This window comes from Prionailurus bengalensis, chromosome D1 (genome assembly GCF_016509475.1).
Source record: "Prionailurus bengalensis isolate Pbe53 chromosome D1, Fcat_Pben_1.1_paternal_pri, whole genome shotgun sequence".
Taxonomy (NCBI): Eukaryota; Metazoa; Chordata; class Mammalia; order Carnivora; family Felidae; genus Prionailurus; species Prionailurus bengalensis.
The window spans coordinates 98,064,436-98,081,577 of record NC_057346.1 but is presented as its reverse complement, the minus strand read 5'-3'; the positions used below and the strand labels follow the sequence as shown (position 1 = coordinate 98,081,577).

The 17,142-nt window shown below is 51.6% G+C and overlaps 1 protein-coding gene across 1 annotated transcript in view; it reads left to right on the top strand.

Annotated features, from left to right (window-relative positions):
- The first annotated feature begins 236 nt into the window (after window positions 1-236).
- The window catches only part of SYT13 (synaptotagmin 13), a 41,569-nt gene continuing 24,663 nt past the window's right edge, over window positions 237-17,142 (top strand). The window contains exon 1 of the mRNA XM_043581033.1: window positions 237-461. Within this exon, the coding sequence (XP_043436968.1) occupies window positions 282-461 (180 nt within the window). The 5' untranslated portion in view covers window positions 237-281. The remainder of the gene's footprint in view (window positions 462-17,142) is intronic.

Genomic DNA, 17,142 nt, shown 5'->3' with positions numbered 1-17,142 from the left:
GCTGCGGTTGCGGTGGGGGTCCGGTCACGTGCCGGCGGGAGGGGGTGCGGGTTGACGTGGAGCCGAGTGCGGGCGCACCAGCCTGCTCCGGGCCGGCCTCCTCCTCTGACGTCCTCGCAGCCGTCCCCCCTCCCCGCCCCCCCCCCCCACCTCCGGCGGCGGGAGAGCAGCCGGCGCGCCCCGATCCCAGGAGCGGCCGGGGCGGCGGCGGGCGGCGGGCCCGGCCGGGGTAGGTGCGCGGCGGCCGCGGTGGCGGCGGCGGCGGCGGGGACGCGGGCACCATGGTGCTGTCGGTGCCCGTGATCGCGCTGGGCGCCACGCTGGGCACGGCCACCAGCATCCTCGCGCTGTGCGGGGTCACCTGCCTGTGCCGGCACATGCATCCCAAGAAGGGGGTGCAGCGGGAGCGGGACCCGGATCCGGAGAAGGCGAGACCCGGCGTGCTCCGGTCCGCACAACAGGTGAGCGGGGGCGGCGCCTCGGCCTCTCCCGGGCGCGGCGGGGTCTGGGCGGCCGCAGTCGCGGGGGAACGGGCTGGGGAGGGGGGGGGAGCGGTCGCCTTCTTTGCGCCACCGAGCGTGGCGGGGAGGAGGGCGGAGGACGTGCTGGAGCACCCGGCTAGGGGTCCGGAAGGCTTGGGCGCGGGGGGAAGGGTCGGGGAGAATAGTTAGGGGAGGCAGGCTGGGTGGGGGCGCGAGAGGAATGGGGAGCCTAGCGCTAAAGGGGAGGGGTGGGGACGGAATGGGAAGGGGACTTGGGTAGGAACAGGGGCCGGGAGGACAGTGGAGCGGCTGGGAGGAAACCGCGGGAGGGGGCTGGAGGGTTAGAAGCGTGCAGAATTGGGGGGGGGGGGAGAAATGGGGACCGGAGAGAGAAGTGTGTGTGTGTGGTGGTGGGGGGGGGGTGTCTGGAAAAGCACCAGCTTAGCTGAGAAGGGGGAAAGCCACGGGAAAACGAGAGGGGAGGTGGTTGCTGGACCCGTGGGAGTCGGTGGGGGTGCCTGGGGTCTGGGGAGAGGCTGGTGAATCTGGAGGGGCCCCCTCGCAGCAGCCCTCAGCTCCAGCCAGCCAGCCAGGGGGGCTTTGCTGTGCCCTCCCCTAGGATAGCTCTGAAGATGGCCCTGGACCCAGGAGGGCTTTATCCCATGCATTGGCTTGTACCCAGAGCCCTTTGTCCCCATTGTACAGTGTGACCCAGGGGGGCTAGGGAAGAGGTTTGGAAGGAGCCCCGGACGGGCTGTGCACTCCAGGAAGCATTCCCCGTGGTGGGGAGTGCCAAATGCCCTCTGGAGAGAACCAGAGAAAGTCCCGCTGGGTGTTTGAGGGAGGCTGGCCCTGGGTCAGGGGCTTGTCTCGAGGACTTCCCAAGGCCCTCTAGATTCTTCCTAGAGCTTGTAGGTCTGGGAGAGGCACAAGAATGCTATGATTCCACCTTCGTTTTTCCAATCAATTATTCAAAAGCTCTGAGACTCCGCGCTTGCTCCGGGGCCTTGTGTCAGTCACCGGCTAGTGAGAATGGAAGGAAATGGCTGCTGTCCTTGAGGCACTTACAATCCAAGAAAAGTGACATTGACGCTGGCAGGAATGGGAGCCACAGCTGGGCATCGAGACATGAGACCCAGAACCATCTGAGGTGGGAGTAGTGGGCTCTCCACCCACCGGGAGTTGAGGGGGTGGGGGAACCCTTCAGAAGTTGTAGCCGGCTGCCTCTCAACCTTCTGTCCCACCCAGCGTTAGGGGAAGACCATTCTGCCTGTCACAGAGGTGGCTCTTCAGGCGCTGTCCCCTCACCTCCCCAGAGAAAAGCACTGGAGAAGGACTGGGTGTAAATGACCTTTGGGATCCCTTCCAACTCTGACCAGTAGCCCATACAATGGCCAAGAACCTGCTAAAGACAACCGTCTCCTTGGCTCAAACCCTCCCACAACTTCTCAATGAGCATGGAACAAGTCATAGCAAACCATTACACGACATGTGCTCTGTGTCAGGCACCGTGCTAAGTGCTCTATTCTTAATGCATTGAACAACTCAATGAAGGACGTATTTGATCATCCCTGCTTCAAGATGAGGAAGCTGAGGCTCAGAGAGGCTAAGTGACTTGCCCGTGGCCGCACAGCTAGAGAAGTTTTAGAGCTGGATGGATTCTAGCCAAGCTGGTCTGCTTCTGGAATCCGTGCTTTTAGCCACTCCACTCCCTCACGTGCTTGACCTGGCAGATGTCTCCCTCTCCAGGCCAAGGTTCATGCCCTTCTCCCAATCATCTGAAATCTCACCCTCCCTGGATTTCCGATCCTTCTTAAAGACACCCCCCCCCCCAGCCCCCATGGCCATTTTCCTCTGGCTTTTCACACAGAGCTCCTCCCCATCCCTCAGGCTTCTTTCTGTTTAAACATTTTTTTTTATTGTTTATTATTTTTGAGAGAGAGAGAGAAAGAAAGCAAGCAGGGAAGGGGCAGAGAGAGAGGCAGACACACAATCGGAAGCAGGCTCCAGGCTCTGAGCTGTCAGCACAGAGCCCGACGCGGGGCTCGAACTCACAGCCCGTGAGATCATGACCTGAGCCGAAATCAGACACTCAACCGACTGAGCCACGCAGGCACCCCCAGGCTTCTTTCTGTTTAAATTTCACCTTCTCGGGAGGATTTTATCTCCTGCCACATGTAACGGAGTACCTCCCCCCCATTACCTTCTTCCCTATTGTTCCTTCCAATTCTTTCATAGCTCTTGTTATAACTGGGTGTGATCTTTCATACCCACTTACTATTTTTTTAAATTTTTTTAACGTTTATTTATTTTTGAGACAGAGAGACACAGAGCATGAACAGGGGAGGGGCTGAGACAGAGGAAGACACAGAATCTGAAACAGGCTCCAGGCTCTGAGCGGTCAGCACAGAGCCCGACGTGGGGCTCGAACTCATGGACCGAGAGATCATGACCTGAGCCGAAGTCGGCCGGTTAGCCGACCGAGCCACCCAGGTGCCCCAATACCCGCTTTACTTGTAGGTTATTTATTCCCAGCACCTGCTCAGTGGCTAGAACCGACTAGGTGTCCAGTAAGAAACGGTGGACAAATAAATGTATCGCCGTGTCCAGCGACTTGGGACTTTCGCTTGAGTCATTTCTGCACGTGTGAGTGCATATGCACCGTGCCTTTGTAACCCTGCGCTCGCTCTGTAGGGGCACAGTAAACATTTACTGACACACGAGACCCCTTCCTCCACATTCCCTCATCTGGTTCTCTCGGTGACAAGGATTTGGGCAAGCCGGATGTGGCGCAGGAGGCATCTCATGACGTTGGTTTGGCTGCCGTTGTGCTCAGATTCAGCACTGACCCAGATAGAGTCAACAGAGAAAACACGGCACAATTGACATTTCCAAATAAGTGAAGGAGGTAGTGTGAGGGGTGACAGATGACAGCGGGGTGATCAAAGTGGCACACATTGACAAGGAGGGGCGGAGTTGGGGAAGGCTCTCGGAAGGCGTTCTCTGAAAGGAGGGCGCAGGGCAGGGGAACTGGGCTCCAGACGCCCATACCCTGAACCGGATGTCTGTAGGATGCGGAGGGACTGCCTGTGACTCTGTAAGTCACTGGTTGTGGTTGCCGGGAAAGTCTCTTGGACGGTCGGGCCCCGAATGGTTGGATGAAGTTGAAGTTTGTAGTGATTTTGAGAAGAACTTGGATGTTTCCCCTGGGGGTTCTTAACCTGAGGCTCCCCAGACCTCCCCATGGGGTCTGTGGAGAGACATTCAGAGGTTCATGGTCTCGGACAGGAAAAAAGTACATCTTCATTTTCTAACTAACCTCGGTGACAAACACGTAGCATCTCCCCTTAGTAGGAATATTGGCAACACTCTACAGGAGTGTTAACGATATCTGTGACTTGGTCCCCGAGGGAAATCACACGTAGTTTCAAGGCAACTACAGCTGTAGCATCATGTACGTTTATCGCCAGGTCTAAATCATGGTGCTTATTAACCCCCCTGCCAGATCCCGTTAGGGAACGAGTGGACGAAGAGGCACCCGTACAGCCGTTTCACGAGCCGATGTGGTTAGACGTTCCTCTGTGGTCCGATGTCTTTTATTTGCACACATTCTGAGGAAGTGTCCACGGGGCCTCTCTGGAGAGCTGAAGGAATCCATGGAACAAAAAAGGCCCCGAATCTCTGCTAAGTGGGAGGAGAGAGAGGGCAGAGACCCTCAGTCATCACCTTTCGTGCCTCCAGCTGGCTTCAATTCATGGTTTTTCTTCGCTTTTCCAAAATACACACTCTGGACCCTTTGTTCTGCCTCCTGAGACAATCCCTCCCCTTTCCCCCCAGGTACAGTCCTTTGGGGGACGAGGGAGGTTCAGTCTCACTACATTGTCCGCTCGTGGTCTGGCAGGGTCACCCGGGGACCTCCCTCACTGTTGTCAGCCCAGCTTCCGAAGGTTGGTGATTATGCAGTGACCCGGCAGCTTGCGTGAGGAGACAGAGCGGCGAGCAGAACAGGTGTGTGCGTGTGTGTGCGTGTGTGTGCGTGTGTGTGCGTGTGCGTATCTTCCCTTCACCGCTGCTTCAGAATCTACTCAGTGAAAGGTGGCCAGACCCCTTGGTTCCCTCCCCCTGAGTTTCCTCCTCACGCTGGTCTGCACAGGCTTTCACTCCCCCTTACTTCTGGGTCCCTTCAGAAGAAACCCTGTTTTTGGCTAACCTAAGTAATAAAGAATGAGCAGGGAGAAGTGCCTTCTACCATGGCTCAGAACCCCTGACACCTGTCACTTAGCAGGAGTTGGGGTCCTGTTTTTAGAAAACTTTGGTTTCAGTGTCTGATTTTGCTCCCCACATGGTGCTTGCCTTGTTGCATTCTTTAAAACAATTTTTTTAATGTTTATTTTTGAGAGAGAGAGAGAGAGAGAGAGAGAGAGAGAGAGCATGTGTGGGGGAGAGGCAGAGAGAGAGAGAGGGAGACACAGAGTCCGAAGCAGGCTCCAGGCTCTGAGCTGTCAGCACAGAGCCCGACGCGGGGATCGAACTCGTGAACGCGAGGTCATGACGTGAGCTGAAGTCGGACGCTTAACTGACTGAGCCACCCAGGCGCCCCACTCCTTTTCTGATTTATGCACTTTTCTTTGTATGGTTACACTCCGGTAAAGTTGTCGTTAAAAGTTTTCATGTTGTCATACACAGTTTGTAAACATCAATTTGGTATCAAGTCACAATTGTCATCACCAGGAGGACTTCCAGGCTGTGAACAAGAGGCATGGCCCTCCTTTTCTTGTGATCCATCAGATACTACCTCCCTGGCCCCGTCTGTTTTCTGCTGTTACTCCTGTGGCCGCCTCCTCCTTGGGACTGGGGCCTCGAGACCATCGGTGTGGCCGATGTGTGTGTCAACCCTCCTGCCTTGCCCTCCTCTTCCTTAGACCACTGGAGCAAGTCCTCTCAGATCCCGAATCTGAATTCATACTTATTGAGAGCGAGGATGAACCAGAACCCATATGCTGCATTCATTAGCTAATAAGTTCATTCATTAAAAGTTAATGAGCACACGCTAGGCCCTGGGATACAGCAAGGAGGAGACGGGTGTGTGCTCTTCCTGATAAGTGAGGAGACAGACAACGAAGCCAGCCAGCAAATCGCCATGAATCGTGTTACGCTTCTGTCGGGATAGGCAGGTGCAGGGGCTTGGGAAGCCCTGGGGGAGGGGGGCACCCCCACCTTCAGCCCAAAGAGCTTTCTCCTGTTCTGGCTCGCTGCCTTGGCAAGGTCTCCCCTGTGCCTCGGTGGTCAGAAGAGGCCCCATGAACTGGTGTGATTCCGGGCCGCTCCACGGTCTGCCCCCCCATGCATTCTTACCCTTTTCAAGGATTCGTTTCTCAGTTGATCGCCTGTCTGGCAGACTCTCCAATGCGTGTTAATACACAGACAAAAAACTTAGAAGCATCTCCCTAGAGGAGTGAGCACTAGCGATGGCATAACCAACGTTTTGCGGGCTCTTTGGGTGCGTGCCGGGCCGTCTTGAGTCATGTTAATTTTGTCCTCACCGTAGCCCTGTGAAATATGCGTCATTATTATTTCCATTTTACAGATGGGAAAAACAGAACACAGCACTCTGAAGTCACACTTGGTGGCAGAGTTGGGAATCAAATTTAGGAAGCCTGGCTCCTGGGCCCACACTTTTGAGCAGGAGGCTGGAGATTAGCAGAAAAGGGCTAGTCACAGTTATACTTGGGCCACTGTGTTTCCCCAGATATGGCATAAAAGTGTCAAAAATACGCATTGTTGCAGGTCAGCTTGAGAAACCTTTCCCCGAGCCTTGGGCGGCTTTGTCTCCTCTTACGTCCATCACGCTTCAGGCACTGGGTGCAGCCCAGGGCCCTCCGGAGAGATTTACACAGTAAACATGTTTGGGCTGGTTGCTTAGCAACATGGAAGACAGGATGAATCTTTCATCAAGAAATTAGCATAGATTATTTGAGAGAGATGAGCACACAGCCACCGGAGACACCAGGCCCTTCCTGATACGATGTGGACCCTAGGTCTCTGTCCCCAGTCCCTTCCCTGGGGTCAGGTCCCAGACCATCCCATCCCCCTCCCTTCCTCATTTCTCCTCTGCCCGAGCGTATAAATAATTCAGGTGCCCGGCTCTTCTCTTTGCGTTAACTCCAGGAGTGAAGATTGCTGTATCTTTAGACATTTTCAGGTTTTCAGACACTGGCCCCGGTTACCATCGAGTACCTGGGTCGTAAGAAGGGGGAATAGACAGGCCATCAGAACCCCATGGAAGAAACACCCAAATGAGAAATCGGAGGGGTGTAAGGCAAAGTCAGAAGGAAGAGGAGGGACCGGTCAGATGGGAAAGCAGCAGAGCCAGAAGACAAAGAGGAGGCAAGATAAAGGGTGACTGGCCGTCCCAGAGTCGGAGACCGGCAGGAGAAATCCGAATCCCATAGACGATCCACGCTATTTGACCTTCCAATCTCCCAGTGACCGCTAACAGTTCGTCTCTCACTTCTTCCCCAGTGTTCCTGCATTCACTATGTCCACAGCTGATTTCTTGCTAACAAACACTGGGAAACGTTGCTTTGAGGTGGAGGAGAATAGCTTCACAGGGATAGGTTTTAAGAACTAAGGAATTCTATAGGGACATGTCAGAATCAACATACACTTGCATACAAAGGGCTCTTTGTAGCCGATCTGTTAAGAAATCAAGTCTTAGTAAATTTCTTTTCTTTTTAAGTTTCTGTCTTTATTTTGAGAGAGGGAAAAAGAGAGGGAGAGGGAGAGAGAGAATCCCAAGCAGGCTCTGTGGTGTCAGCACAGACACGGATGCGGGGCTTGATCTCACAAACTGTGAGATCGTGACCTGAGATGAAATCAACTGACACTCAACTGACTGAGTCACCCAGGCTGTCTGGTGTTTGTAGGTTTCTAAAGGAAAACAGATGAAAAGGGTGGATATATTCCTCCCTCTTGCCTCCATCCTTCTCTCCCTCCCTTGATTATGTTTACTGAGCACATACTATGTGCCAGGTACCGTGCTTGGAGATGGGGATACAGTGGTAGCTGCTCCCTCCTCAACAACACAGTGACCCATTCTTATCCCTCATGAAATTTATGTTGGGTAAAGGAGACCAGAGTTAGAAGAAGAGCCCAGATAAATGAAGATGTGGTTGTGGCAAGTGACCTGAAGAGAAAGTTCTAGTGCTAGGAGAGGGTAAGGTGGAACTGACTCAGTCAGGAAGGTCAGGGAAGGCTTTTCTGGAAAGAGTAATGGCCAAGCTGAGAGCTGGACTAGAAAGGAAGTTAATCAGGGCAATGGGGAGGGAGGTGAGGGGCTCCGGAAGAATGCAGCCGTGCAAAGGTCCTGTGACAGAAACCTTACTTAGTGCTTAGGAGGACCTAGCAAAAGGTCAGGGTGCCCGAAAAGCAAGAGCAAGGTGGGGCCTGATGTACAATGAGGCTGGAGAGTGGCCTGAGGCAAGCAGGGCACTAAAGACCAGGGTTCACTCTTTCATTTATTCATTCGTGTATCAAACAGTGATCAATGCCCATGTGAGGGGCGCTGGTGATAGGAACGTTACAGTCGTTTTCAAAGCCTTTTTTTTTAAAAAATAGAGGTGAAATTCACGAACTAGTTTAAAGAGTACGAATCACACTATCAACGTTGTTCTCACCTTCATCCAGCTCTAAAGCATCCTCCTCGCCCCTGAAGAAAACTCTGCACCCATTAAGCAGACACGCTCTCTATTTCTCTCTCTTCTCCAGTCCCTGGCAACCACCAATCTGCTTTCTGTCTTCAGGCATTCGCCTATTTGGGACGTCCGACATATTTAGAATTGTTCAAACATGCGACCTTTTGTGTCTGGCTTTTTTCACTTCGTATAATGTGCTCAAGGTTCATCCATGTTGTGACCTGTATCAGAACCTTATTTTTTGTGGCTGAATAATGTCCCGTGATGTGGATATCCCCAGCTGGTGGACGCCTGGCCCTCTCTGTGTGGAATGGCCATTACAGTGAACCTACAAGGGCACACCTATAAAAACATTTCGTTGCTCATGAGTCTTCTGCGAGGAGTGCTGGGTGTGGCAGCCCTTGGCTCCCCTCTTGTACTAGCCTGTTTGCACCTGCTGCCCCACCCTTTAAATAAACTGCGTGTGATCACTGTCGTGCTCCCCACCCTCTCCCCCCCGGAACTTTAGCCCTTCATGGGTCCCAGTCGGCTTCACTCACGTACCCGGGGGGTCCTACAAGCCCAGGTCCAATCGAGGTGCTATTTACTATCTTTCAATAGCATCTCCTTATGTATTCACGTTATCAAGGCCAGTGCGATTCCAGGAGGAGGGGCCTTGGTCCCCTACGGTATTAATTGGCTACACACACGTGCAAACCTTCCCACCGAGGAGTTTCCTGAGTGCTAATTAAGTGAAGGGTGTTTTAATTGATTTATAGTATAGAAAATTCCTGAGAGGTTTTTTTTTTTTTTTTTTTTTACATGGCGTTTAAGGGTGTTACAGTGGTATTTTGGGACGTGGATTGAGGTTTTTGGGTGGATTTGGAATGCATTAAAACTTGTCTCATTTAACAGAGTACGAGTGACTGCTCTCTGAAAATGGCTGGCCAGCGTGTTTTCATGAACAGATTAGAGTCAAATAGCTAGTCGTTGCATACATGAATACGGATACGAATGGATACAAAGGGGAGGAGCAGCCTATGGGAATTTTGCGAAGTTGAATCTCCCTCCGTCTGGCGTAGACGTCAGGGTACTTTGATGCCTTTCATGGGCGCCCCGCTCCCTGCCCCCCATTCATTAAGTCCAAGATGGACTGTTTCTTTGTAGAGAAAACTGAGCAGGACTGGCAGATGGCCAGAGATGTGAGGAGAAATGTTGAATGGCTGCCTGAGTCAGAGGATGGATGGATGGATGGATGGTCTCCATTCTCTTGGCTAATATCAGAGACAGTTTAAAAACCTTCAGCCGCGAAGCCAATGGGCTAATGCCCACGAAGACAGCGTTTTACTTGAAAAAGCATCATATACCACAGTTTTGGACGTGCTGCTAAAAAAATTATGAAGATAAACGAGCACGGCTCTTACCTTGCAAGTGGACGGACCCTTTAAGTAGCACCGTGACTTGAGCTGCCCTTTGTTCGACAGCCTCATCGCCAAACACGCGGAAACAGAGAACAGAAAGGAATGAACATCCGCAGAACCGCTCCACGGTAGACTTGCATTTGATTCTGGATGGCCACCGGAATTAGCGGGCTTCGTAACGATCCAGGGTTTTGAGATCACTTGAAAGGGGAAATTGCCTCTTTGGATCAAAATGTTCACTTTATGAGCAAGCTGCTGAGATAGAATAGGCAGCCGATTAGGCAGAGAGCCCAAACCTGAATTTGAATTCCTCCTCCACCATGTTTTGGGCTCAATGACCTCGACCGTCCTGATTCCCGCTTTTCTCCTCAACAAGCAGGGATGGTGATAAGGTTCTCTCAGGTCACATTCAAGACTAAATGAGATGACTTTTGAAAGCACCCGACAGACTCGGCACCTGGAGCTACTCAGGGTATATTTTAAGTATCTCCAAGTCGTTTTCTTATTTATCTTTTGCGAAAGCAGTGACTTGCGTGTAGGCTTACCATGTAGGAAAGAGAGAGTCCGTTAAAAACATTCCAGATGTGAGACATGAAAAGGCTCCTGTGAGGATGGGAAGGAGAGCACGAACATTCCACTTCTAGGATATTCATTCATTCTAAACATACCTCTGGATCACTCACTATACATAAGGCACTGAGCCCTGGGGACGACACTGCAGGAACCAGACAGACAACGGCCTTGACCTGTAGCTCGGATTCTAGCAGTAGAGACGTTCATCACACCAGTTGTCTACAGCTGTGTTAGGTGTGCCAAGGGTGGCAGGAGTCTTCCCAAGAAGTGAGAGCTGATTACTGCTCTGATCGTCAAGATTTTTGGACTCCTTTCAGTAAAAAAAAAAAATTTGAGCGTGTACATTATACGTGCATATCTAATTCTTCATAAGCATATATATACTTAAACATACGTTACTCGACCAACATATCATGTGCCTAATAAAACATGCACAAGATGGACCTTTCAAAACAATGAGATAAAAATAAATTATGAAATGAAATTCTGTTATTTTCTTCGCATACCCCGAATGAACGGTCTTGCGTATCCCTGTGACAGGTAGTGGTATTTTTACTAGGTGAAGGTGTTGGGGATGACATTTGAAGTCTTCTAGGCATGGGGCACGTGCAAAGGCCCTGTGGAAAGAAGAAATACCACTCAGGAGGGACTGGATGAAGGTCAAAGTGGGTAGAGTGTAAAGGTCCCGGGAGGGAGTAGAGTGAAGGAGGCAGTCAGACTAAGGCAGGGCTACCCAGGGTCTTCTGGGCCACCAGGACTGTTTGGATGTTTATACCAAGAGCAGTGGAAGCTATGGAAGGATCTTCAGTAAGGTGAATATGGCCTAATGGCCATATTAGGGCTGTGAAACCATCCTTCCAGATGGGGAAGCGTGGAAACAGAGACCAAGGGAAGCCTTGGAGAAAAACTACGTTGGTTTGGGCCGCTATGATGGTGGCAGATGTTTAGGAAATAGATCGTTGGGCGTGGGTTTCAGGGAGAGGGAGGAGTTCGTGGTGACACCTGAGGTTTTCACTTACCCCACTGGGTGGTGGTAGCAATTAGCGAAACAGGGAACCCTCAACAAAGATGAGGTCATGGGCTTGAAGTCACGAGCTCACTTGTGTGCAGGCAGAGCGCGAGGAGTCTTTGTGCTTTCTGCACGGAGATGTCCGCGGTGCCAGCGGCTGGGCACGTCCGGAGCTCACAGTACGGCTGTGACGTATACCGGGGAGCCGAAGATGTGCGCCGGGGAGTCGTCTGTCGTAAGCAGCAGTCACAGCCAGGAGCGTGGTTGAGACCACCCAGGAAGAGAGCAAAATGAGGGGGAAAAGTGCCTGGGAAGTCCTGACGGACATCAGCATTTCATTTGCCAGAGGAGTGGCCAGAGAGGAAGGAGGGGAGCCTGGAGAATGGAATGTCAGAAGAAGAAGAAGAAGAGAAAAAGCCGTTTAAGAGGAAGGGAATCATCCACTGAGAACCTGCCACCGGAAAGTCAAGTCAGATAAGACTGAAAAAATCCATAGGAATCAGAGGGTGAAGGTCATCAGTGACCTCGGAGACTAACAGTGACCTTCAGTGGCTGACGGGACCCTTTGGGAGTGGCTTGCTGCGCGGATGGAGAGTGAGGAAATGAGGAGGGTACCAAGCACAGGCGATTCTTTTGAGACGCCTGGCCGGGCAGAGAGGGTGAGGACAGTGGCCGATCAGGGGACAAGAAGTCAGTGCAGAGTGTTGAGCGTATTTAAAAACAGGCGGGGAGGGGCGCCTGGGTGGCTCAGTCGGTTAAGCGGCCGACTTCGGCTCAGGTCACGATCTCGCGGTCCGCGAGTTCGAGCCCCGCGTCGGGCTCTGGGCTGACGGCTCGGAGCCTGGAGCCTGTTTCAATTCTGTGTCTCCCTCTCTCTCTGGCCCTCTCCCGTTCATGCTCTGTCTCTCTCTGTTCCAAAAATAAATAAACGTTGAAAAAAAAACAAAACAGGCGGGGAGGGGCAGGCTGGAAGAGAAAGGTGAGCATTCAAGAGAGAGGAGGAGAGAGAGACGGAAAATAGCTGAGGTCGGGCTCCCGCAAATAGCAAGGCTCGGAAGGAAGGACTGGTCTTGGAGGGGGAGAGCGAGGGGTGCACCTCCCAAGGCGTAACGGGACAGGGAAGCCACAGCATGTGTCCAGCCAGGGTTTACGTGAATGGATCTCCATTCTCTTGGCTTCCTTTTTGTCGGTAGAAGAAGCCCGAGGCAAGAGAGAGATTCCAAAATGTGGGCTCGGGGCAGGAGTTAGGGAAACAGTAGGATTGCCAGGCGGGGCCGGGAGCCATTTTGAGGTTGTTGACCGTGAATCGTTCATGGAACCTCGCCAGGTGCAGGACGGTTGGGGGCAGGCATCGTGCTGTAGCGAGTTCACCAATGGTGGGGTTTTACCACACGGCATCAGGGAAGGACGGGAAGACGGGGGGGGGGGGGGCGGGGGGTCTTTAGACCCCCAAAGGTGTTGTTGAAATGATGGACCACAGAATCAAATTGGGAAGGTTGCAGAGTGAGGGCCATGTGCCCAACAGGGTCAGAGGTGCCAGAGGGATCCTTAGTGCCCTCACGAGGCCAGCAGGGGGCCGATGAGGGCCAAGTGGTAGAGTGAGTCATTGATGGCCTTCAATTGTTAAGAAGACCGGACGAGTCGGCAGCTGGTGAAGTCAGCAGTTGCCTGCCCTGTGGTGTTTCTGGAGTTCTTCACTTCGGGGAAACGTGAGACCCTAAGAAAGGAGCGCCTCGACTCCATTACCTCGAAGGGCCACCGGAGGGACGGGGCAGGACACTTGTCGCGGTGAGCTGAACCTGTGGCTCGGTGTCCGGAAGGCAGGGTTGAGGCCGCTGCTGTGTTTGTAGTTCCCTGGGCCACTGCGTGAGCTCCGGGCAATGAACACAGCTGCACAGGTCGTCCCCGGCGGAGTCACATCGGGGGCCCCCCGCCTCCTCGGGAACAGAGGAGGATGGTGACTCTGACTGTGGCCACCACTGGAAACCAAGCTCCTATAACTCCCCCAGGAGGCCTTTGGGGGGCTGCACGAGTTGCAACAGTGCACGAAATGACTCTTGGATGAACAAGGGGTATTAATAATTCAGTTGTCATTGAAATGACTCTAGTAAAATATTTGATGTCACATGCTAGATGAGTGAGGACAGGAAGTGCTGGGCTTCCAGGTCCAGTCCACCCCTGGCCTGCTGTGGGATGGCACGCTCGTGACCTCGCCTGTCTGTGCCTCAGTGTGGCCATCTGCTAACTGTGTCATTGTCACTGAATTGTGGGGATTAGATCACATAATCCAGGTAGGGCAGTGCCCGGAACTGAAGTGCCGGGCTGGAAATCGTCCCTTTGCATCCAGACCACTCTCCGCACCCTCCTCCCCTACCTGCCACTCCCGCCCAAACCTGACCCCATTTCTCAACTTCCCCTCCCCATGCCCGGCTACTCCTGGCTGCAGGATATTCTCCATCCCAAGGTGTTTTCCTTAACCTCCCACACTCTCCTCGATGACCTAGTTCGTGACTTCTGTTCCCGCCCAAACCCTTACTGATAGGGTACTCAGTAAATGTTCGCTATTATTACCGAACCTAGTAATTAATAAGAAGAGAGGTAGAGTCTGCATCAGAGGGAGGGTGTACAAATGGGCGAAGGTCAGGGGCAATGATGATAAAGCCCGGTTTGCACAAGGCTTGATGTTTAGAAACTGCTTTGATTAGCCTCTAGCAGGGTTTCCCTTTGGTCCACCCTCCAGCAGGGTGCTCTGCACATCTTGAGGCGTCTGAGACGTGCTTGGTCAAACAAACACATCCGTGGGGAGGAAAGTTCAGCTGTTTTTCTCATTTCCAAAAGCTTGCAACGAGCTGAGCAGAACTGTTTGACGTGTGTAGTAACTTAGAGCCAAATATCTGATATCACTGACCTTCCACGGTCCAATCATATTTTCGTGACCGTTGGTAGACCACTGGGTCTACAAATGCAAATCCATTTCTCCAAACCCAGTGTTTCTCTTTGGCTGGTTTGCCAGATACCCCATGCCTCGAGTGTGCACCCCTCTGTGCCCGCTGCTCCGCTCTGTCTGTTTGAACTCCCCCTGCCTCTCCTATCCATGACTGTCCCTCCTTCAGGAAGCCTTCTCTGGCCTCACTAATGATAAGGACCTCTTCCATAGTCTTTTATAGAGCACATAGTCTAGACATATGGCCCTTTAAGATTACCTTTTATACTTAGTTATCTTTGTATAACTGTGCGTCAGGGAAAGCATATAGCTTTCCCCTCGTGTACCAGTTTCTACTCATTTGTAGTCGCTTCCTAGAGCCCTGAGCAGAGCAGGAAATAATGCTTTAACTGATTAGTCATGTCTGCCGTGGGGACAGGAGAGTTCTTCTAGGATAGACAATTCATATTCCTGTTGATGGAATATCTCATCTCCACCATGGCACGGTAAACTTCCTGAGGGCAGGGACTTATTCGTGGATCTTCCATGGTTTTAAGGGTGGGTAAATACATAGTGGGCGACAGGTGTGTGCTGATTTCTGCTTTATTGGGTAGAAATTGGAGGGTTGGGGCTTAAAACCAAAATATAAGGATAATCTAGTAGAACGGTCCCTGTCCTGTTTTGAAGGCACACTTTAAAACTTGGCTGTCGTTTAAACTACCAGGTTGGAACATGATGTGCTTTCCAAGTGTCTGCACAGAAGTGGGTGGATGTCTTCAGTTAGTGGCTCTCTCTACTTCTATTCCACGCTGTATCACTTTTGATGGATGATATTCACATGCTCAAGGGTTCTACCGAATTTACCTCCTTTCTCTCCCACTAAGAAAAGCTTATCAGAATGCAGATGCGTGAAGGAGGTATCATTATAAGAATAACCTTGGGGCGCCTGGGTGGCGCAGTCGGTTAAGCGTCCGACTTCAGCCAGGTCACGATCTCGCGGTCCATGAGTTCGAGCCCCGCGTCGGGCTCTGGTCTGATGGCTCAGAGCCTGGAGCCTGTTTCCGATTCTGTGTCTCCTTCTCTCTCTGACCCTCCCCCGTTCATGCTCTGTCTCTCTCTGTCCCCCCAAAAATAAATAAACATTGAAAAAAAAATTAAAAAAAAATTAAAAAAAAAAAAGAAAAAGAATAACCTTGAATGTGCTCTGATTTTTTAAATGGGTAAAAAAAAAAACAAAAAACAAAAAACAACAACAACAAAAAAAAACAAGCATCAAATTTTAGTACCTTAGCTTTTGTTTGTAATATATTGGCTTAACGACAAGGTTAAAAATTGTTGCCTTTGTCCATAGTTTCATCAATTGTCAAGCATTATCAAATCAAAACATCCTATAGCTGGGGCGCCTGGGTGGCGCAGTCGGTTAAGCGTCCGACTTTGGCTCAGGTCACAATCTCGCGGTCCGTGAGTTCGAGCCCCGCGTCGGGCTCCGGGCTGATGGCTCAGAGCCTGGAGCCTGTTTCCGATTCTGTGTCTCCCTCTCTCTCTGCCCCTCCCCCGTTCATGCTCTGTCTCTCTCTCTGTCCCAAAAAAAATAAATAAACGTTGAAAAAAAAATTAAAAAAAAAAACCATCCTATAGCTGTTCAGAAAGAAGATTTTGAATTCAACGTCAAGAAATTGCATATAACCAGATTTCTCAGACTTAAAAAAATTTTTTTTAATGTTTATTTATTTTTGAGAGAGAGAAAGAGAGAGAGAGAGAGTATGAGCATGGGAGGGGCAGAGAGAGAGGGAGACAGAATCGGAAGCGGGCTCCAGGCTCTGAGCGGTCAGCCCAGAGCCCGACGCGGGGCTCGAACTCACGGACCGTGAGATCACGACCTGAGCCAAAGTTGGCCGCTGAAGCCCCTGGGAAACCAATACAGTGGTGGGGGAGCAGGTGGAAATTCTGAAAGATAAAGGCCAGCTGAGATTGTGCTCTGAGTCAAACCCATTGCCAACAGCCCTGCTATGGCGGCTGCAAAATAGAGGATAGGATGGAGTGGATGGGGTGGCAAGACCGAGTTTGAGCCCCAGACTAGAGGGCTTTTCTCTGACCTTTAAAACATCCTGGCTTTGAAATAACATTTATGACCGATGTCGATTATGTGAGGTTACAACATAGTCTTGCCGTTGTCTTGGCTCGTGGAACAAATGAAACACACTTTCTGTGCAAAGAATGTCAAGCCCAGACTCAAAACTGAGAGCAGTAACAAAGCGGATGCCCAAACGTCCAGACGGTTCATTAAAAAAAAACCCAGACAACCGCGTGGGGATGGGAGTGGGGTTATTATCAGTCTAACCATAGGGAATGTGCCGGCAAATCAAAAGCAACTAGCTGGGCATTTCCACTTCCACCTGTTGATGGCTGGCATCCAGAGACCCAGGGAACCATGTCATGTAGTGTCGTGATAGGAGCACTGGCTTTGGGTGCACTTGGCTTCCAAGTCCAGGGCGGTCGTATACTGGCTATAGGATCCTGGACAAGTTGCGAATTCTCTGAGCCCCAGTTTCCTCCTTTGTAAAGAACTGGGCTGTTTTTATTTATTAAAATTCGGGTGTAGAATAGAGAAAATATTGGGCACTTCCCTATAGGGTTGTGTGAGGCTCAAATACAGTGAAGTCTGTAGTGCTTCGAGAAGCATCTGGTACATAGGCAATGGTCAAGAGGCGGCAGCCATATTGCCCTTTCGGGCATCGTGATGTGACTAATGAAGTCAATGCAGGGAGAAGTACATCTCTAGGCAGGAGCTTGCCATGTGGCGGCTTCCAGTCCCACCGATTGGTTTTGTTTTGTGAATTCTGTTTACTCTGGAAATGTTGGGAGATTGGCAGAAGTCATTGTCCCTCCTCTTCTCGCGGGGTTTTAAGCCTTAGCTGTATCCACTGGTCTCTGACCACACTCAGACTTTCAAGGCACAGCCTTGGTCCGGAATGCCCTTCTCCCATCTCTCCTCCATCAAACTGCTGTCCCTACTTCAGGGAGCGCCCAACTCAAAGTCCGAGCCTCTGCATCTTCCTGA